Source organism: Equus przewalskii, chromosome 4 (assembly GCF_037783145.1).
Source record: "Equus przewalskii isolate Varuska chromosome 4, EquPr2, whole genome shotgun sequence".
In the NCBI taxonomy this organism is placed as follows: Eukaryota; Metazoa; Chordata; class Mammalia; order Perissodactyla; family Equidae; genus Equus; species Equus przewalskii.
In genome coordinates this window covers 37,562,295-37,568,066 of record NC_091834.1, presented here as the reverse complement: position 1 = coordinate 37,568,066, position 5,772 = coordinate 37,562,295, and the positions used below count along the sequence as shown (strand labels likewise).

General features: G+C 38.7%; 1 protein-coding gene across 1 annotated transcript; it reads right to left on the bottom strand.

Moving 5' to 3' along the window:
- Nucleotides 1-652: 652 nt before the first annotated feature.
- GNGT1 (G protein subunit gamma transducin 1) lies at nucleotides 653-5,472 on the bottom strand. Its single transcript, XM_008544767.2, has 3 exons — nucleotides 5,390-5,472; nucleotides 5,193-5,295; nucleotides 653-899 (listed from the first exon to the last, which is right to left on the bottom strand). The coding sequence occupies exons 2-3, from the start codon at nucleotides 5,286-5,288 to the stop codon at nucleotides 771-773; spliced, it is 225 nt and encodes a 74-aa protein (XP_008542989.1). The 5' UTR covers nucleotides 5,289-5,295; nucleotides 5,390-5,472; the 3' UTR covers nucleotides 653-770.
- Between the last annotated feature and the right edge of the window lie 300 nt (nucleotides 5,473-5,772).

Genomic DNA, 5,772 nt, shown 5'->3' with positions numbered 1-5,772 from the left:
CCCATGAAAAAGGGAATAGCACCATTGTTATCCCTAACTCCCAGCAGAAGAAACTGAGATTAAGAAAGATTTTGTAATTTATCCAAAGACAGTTATGCAGTAAAGTGCCAGAGCCAGAAACTGTGGCTTCTCATAACCTTTATTCTGCTTCTAGTTAAATCCACTGTGCTCTGTGACCACAGACTGAACCCTTAATCCAGTTGGCATTCTGGGAAAACGTCTCGTCATTAGCGACAAGTAGAATTGGTAAGAATGTGAGAAGAGGTTTTGTTAAAACCGTCACCACTGACTGGGGTTTGAGAGAGAAAAGCAAACAGAAAACAAAAATCCACAACAAAAATCTTCCCAGCACACATTCTGCCAAGATAGATCTTCTGTGGATCAAAAGAATAGACTTCCTAATTCTGTAAGCAAGAGAAAAGTTGGGAAAAATGTAAGTCTAACCATGAAATTTCTGGGTGAATTATTATGAGTGTTGAAAGGGAAGTGAATAAACATAAAACATTAACTATATGCTGGCAACCAGAATAATATAGACTTATTCATAAAACATAGAAATTATTGTTAATGAATCGGGTCAATTAATATTTATTGTCAATTATGCGTTAAACCCTGTGTTGAATACTTTAAGAAAACATAGACTTATGCATTATCACATCTCAATTTTTATTAAAAGTTTAAAAATTCATGTACATGCTTCATAGTATTATATATGACCAAAAATTAGTATTGTCATTAAAGCTCAAGATATTCCAAGGATTTTTTTTTTCTTATGAAATCACACAACCTCCTTTGAGCTCCTTGAAGGGGTTTTTGTCCTCTGGGATGCCCTTTACTAGTGGGTCCTCCCCAGATCTTTCTTCAACATAATCCCTCACTTCTTCACAACATTTGGATACCTTAAAGGAAAGGAGAAAAAGATGACTCTTTTGTTTAATATGGAATATTGCAGAATCCTAGGATGTATTTATTACAATAATTTTTTGCGTTCTATCTTTTCAACGTGATTCTTTCTCCCAATGTGTATGTACTTTCTAGGAGAGAAGAAGAAATAGCTGCCCCCTCCCCTGTCCTCCTGGATATCTCAAGGTAAAGGATAAACAACTGGCCACACTCCAGCTAGGGATTCCCAGCAGACACTGCCTCCAGCTTCTGTAAAGGAGACAGGATCCAGGGATCAGAACAGAACTGGCAACACAGGCCAAGAATGTCACCGGAGTTGGGGCCGACCCAGTGGTGTAGTGGTTAAGTTCATGTACTCTGCTTTGGCAGCTCAGGGTTCCAGGCCTGGATCTGGGACACAGACCTACACACCACTGTCAAGACATGCTGTGGCGGCATCCCACATATGAAAAATAGAGGAAGATAGGCACAGATGTTAGCTCAGGGACAATCTTCCTCACCAAGAAAAAAAAAAGAATGTCATCAGAGTGAACATTGATTAACTCTTTTTCCTCACTCTAAAAATGTGACCTGTAAAGGCGAAGGGAATGAATAATTGTTAAATTCCAGGCTTCTCACCACTCCTGGATTCTCAGAAGCATGCACATGCAATTTTATTTTAAACTCATCTACAATGATTGATCATGATAGTGCAGTAGAGGTGAGCTCCAAAGGGTCAGGGACCTTTGGCTGATTTGTTCACATGTACCCCAGGCACCTAGAACAGAGCCTGCATTTAACTGGTGCTCATAAATAAATATTTGCTGAACTGAATCATTGGTTTTGTTTATGAGCTTCCTCCTCACTTATCAGCACCATTTAACAACTTTGGGAAAAATCATGCTTTAGTATTTTAATGGATTCAGCAGAACCTGTTAACATACCATTTAACACGTCCTTTACAGAGAGGCAGTATTCTATACATATGTAAATACAAATGTGTGTGTGTGTGCACATGCATATACACACTGGATCAAACTATTCACTTCTTTTAACTTTCAACTTGTTTCATTTTCACTTAATATACCATTTATGATATGAACACTATTTCATTTTTGGCAGTCCTTAATGGAAGTGGCCATTCTATAAGTTATCTAACTAATTTACTGGGTTTCTTAAAAAATAAAATCTTTATTTTCTGCCATTTTTGTTTGCAAATTCCAAGCAACATTAGACATAAAATTCAAGATTACTTCACAATTTTGCAAACTTGTGATCCACATATTAGAACAAATTATTTCCAACTGGGGCAAGGCCTTGGTCAGGTGGCTCCTTCATATGATGCTACTTGGAGTTTATACACACTTTTGAAATATGCAGTAACTTAGATTCACTATTTTTCCTCCTTCTCCAAACACCAGCTGTTTTGGCCCCAACCAGATGTCAGGAACAGACGTTTAAATTGCTGTCTAATTGAGGAGTCAGTGAAGGGTTGGTTTGATGGTATCTGGCTAGGATCTCAGGATCTGAGGAGCAATAAATTACCCAAGATCATATGGGAGTGTATGTGTTTAAAAATTATTTCAGGAAGGCTTATTATAAGTATATATAGGTTAATACAGGATTACCTGGCACGGTGGAAAGGGCATGGACATTGGATTCAGGTCACCCCAGGTTTCAATTTCCTCTCTGCCCACCTACCAGCTACATGTGTATCTTTAGTTTAGATAGTTCATCTAAAGTTTAGCTACCTCCTCTATGAAATAGGAAGAGCAGCACTGGTTGCATTAAGTGCTTGGCATACCATAGATGCTCAGTCAAATGGTAGGTATTTTTAGCTATTACTGCAAAGATTGTCTTTAGTCTTTGCCTATTACTTTGACTTATAGTCATTGCAAATCTGTCAGCTTTAGAAACTGGATGCAAAGAGTTGTCTTACTCTGACAATACTAGTGCCTTGACAGCAAAATAGGTTGATGCATATTATAAATCATTCTGGTTCATAGTTATCAATACTAATTAAAAAAATGATGATAGATAGCACTTGCTATTTACTAGGGATTGTTCTCAAAGCTTTCTACATGCTATTCCATTTATTTCTCCCAATTGCCCTCTGAATTAGGTGTTGTTACTATTCCCATTTACAGAATAAGAAATAGAGGCACAGGTAAGTTAGATAACTTAGGTGAATGTTACACAGGGAGAAAGTTGTGGAGCCAGGATCTAAACCAGGGGTATGGTTCCAGAGTCTATCCACTTAACCATATGGTAATAACATTATGCCATGCTGCGTCAGATCTATGGGTTCAGGACCTGGAAGTTCTACGTGCGCGTGCGCGCGCGCGCGCGCGCGCGTGTGTGTGTGTGTGTGCGCGCGCAGAGTTTTGGCAGTCTGATATTAAATTAGTTTGACTTCCAGACCAAGGAGACATTGAGTAATAGGGAGAAGGAAACCCAAAACCTGACAGATGAGATGTATGTGATGTTTACCCAAAATAAAGATTCCCAGGTGAGCTTGCCACAAGTGAGTAATAGAAATAAAGATAACCAAATTGCCTGCAAAACAACAATCCTGGGTATAGAAATAATAAAACAGCTTTTGGAAGTTTCAAGTAAAGAAGAGAAAATAACTCTCCTTTACCTCAAAAGTTTATTTTATTTTCTCCAAGTTATAAAGATAAGGATTTTAACTTTTGGTGTGTATTCCAAGCTTTTGTGCTGCTTATAGGTTTAATTTTATCTTGACAGCAAAACATGTTTTGCCTGTATGGGAAGGGCAGCAGGGAAGTTTGAGACAATTATAAACATAAAAGGAGCCAGGATTCCAATTTTTATTGGGAGTAAGAGTTTTCAGCAAAATATGAAAATAATGCAAACTCCTTTTTTCGCTTTGGCCCGATAAAATGAGTTTTTAAAAGAAACATAAAATATACTCTTATCTTTTGTGGAGGAGTTTTTATTCCACTAACTTTCCTAAAACGAAGAGATCTAAAATACATATCTACATTTTTCCAAGCTTCATTTTGTTTGGTGGAAACTTTTATTTCTTTGCCATTTCTGCTCCTTCCAAAGGCGGAGAACTCTTGGTAACCATTTCCAAGATCTGTCAGATGTTTATAGGAGGAACCAGCGAGTTCTTGGGCTTGAACTCATTTTTACTGGCAAAGAAGGAATAGAACGTACTCCTTCATTACTGGCCATGACAGTGCTGAAGGGGATGAGGTCTTGGCTAAAAGTATTTGAGCCATATCAAATAAATCAAATAAAGAGAAGCTTATCAATTTAAAAGAGTAAAAATGAAACAGCTATATGCATTGCTTCACTTTCTTGCTCTGCTAAATATGGTCTCTGTCTCGTATTCTTCACTAATCCCTTAATCTTTTTTTTTGTGAGGAAGATTGGCCCTGAGTTGACATCTGTTGCTGATCTTCCTCCTTTTTTTGCTTCAAGAGGATTGTCGCTGAGCTAACATCTGTGCCAGTCTTCCTCTATTTTATGTGGGATGCTGCCACAATGTGGCTTGATGAGCGGTGCTAGGTCTGCGCCTGGGATCTGAACCTGCAAACCCTGGGCTGCCAAAGTGGAGTGTGTGAACTTAACTGCTACACCACCGAGCAGCCCCAATCCCTGATTAATTTTTATGTGAACAATTTATTTTTAGCTACATTAAGCCTTCCCAGTGAATGGTGCCAGGGAGGAAAAGTAATTTTTCCTCTAGCCTTTTTGCTTCTGGCCTAGGCATCCCTGTAATAAAAAAGGCAGATTAACCCAGGAGAAAAACAAATAGAAGGTTAATAACATGTATACCTCCTGTATACATGGGAGATACCCAAGAAAACTGAGTAACTCCCCCAAATGGCCCAAGACACCACCTTAAATACCATCTCCAGCTAAAGACGAAAGAAGATGTTGAGAGGTGGGGGAGCCAGTGATGAGAGGTGACCAGGAAAAGCACAGGAAAGAAACGTAAGGTTGTTAAGCAGATTTAAGTCCTTGCCTTCTGCATTGATAGGCGTTTCTAGAGATTTGGTCATCCTTCTCTTCCTGGTACAGAGGGGGAGATACCCTTACAAATGGAGATTTCCCATATAAATGTAAATGTCTCTTCCAAAAGGGTAACTTCTACTTACTTGGTGTCCAGAGATTTTCCTGTGTCTGCTGTTTCTTAAAAATAATCAGCCTAAATAATCCTTGTGCCAAAGAGGCATATTTTGGGGTGGCACAGTCTGCTCCCCTTCAATGGTATCTAACCTGGTCATCCTCCAGTATCTCTAGCTTAAACTAAAATTCAAGACAGAGCAGCAGTTTACCAGCATTCTTTCCAGCGTTACTTCTTTCTTGAGCTGATCAACTTCCATCTTCAACTTGTCCTTTTCTGTCAGGTCCTCAATATTGATCACTGGCATCTTTTGCCTACCAAAAAGGTGGAAGGTTAGTTCATACATTTGAATTGCCGGACTCGATTCAAGTCAACATGAGCCAACCCTTGCCTCAGCCCTTAACTTACTAAGTGAACTGTTTCTTTCTTTGATTTAACTTCCTATGAGAATCGATTTCTCATGAATGCTCTGAGCAATTCTAGCACTGCACACTAGCCTTGGGATTTTAAAGCTCCTGTATAATCTTTATTAATATGATTAAACCAAGCACTTGACTCTAAACACCTGCTAGTAGGTTTGTGGGGAGAGGTCAGTTTAGTCAGTATAAAATCTTAAATACCCAAAGCTCTTCCTTCTCCCTGCTTTTTTGCACAGTGTAAAAATTTAGGTTTCCAACCCTCATCTCCAACTCCAAATTCCTTCACCATATGATTCATGCCATTTAAGTTAGTTTGAGGTCATTTCTGAGGACTGCTCATTAAGCCCCTAAATCACTAGACTATTATAAACT

Coding starts and splice junctions, on each gene's coding strand:
- GNGT1 (XM_008544767.2), bottom strand. CDS start 5,288: ATGCCAGTGATCAATATTGAGGACCTGACAGAAAAGGACAAGTTGAAG. Junction 900..5,192: donor TAACGCTGGAAAGAATGCTG/GTAAACTGCTGC, acceptor CTTTCCTTTAAG/GTATCCAAATGTTGTGAAGA.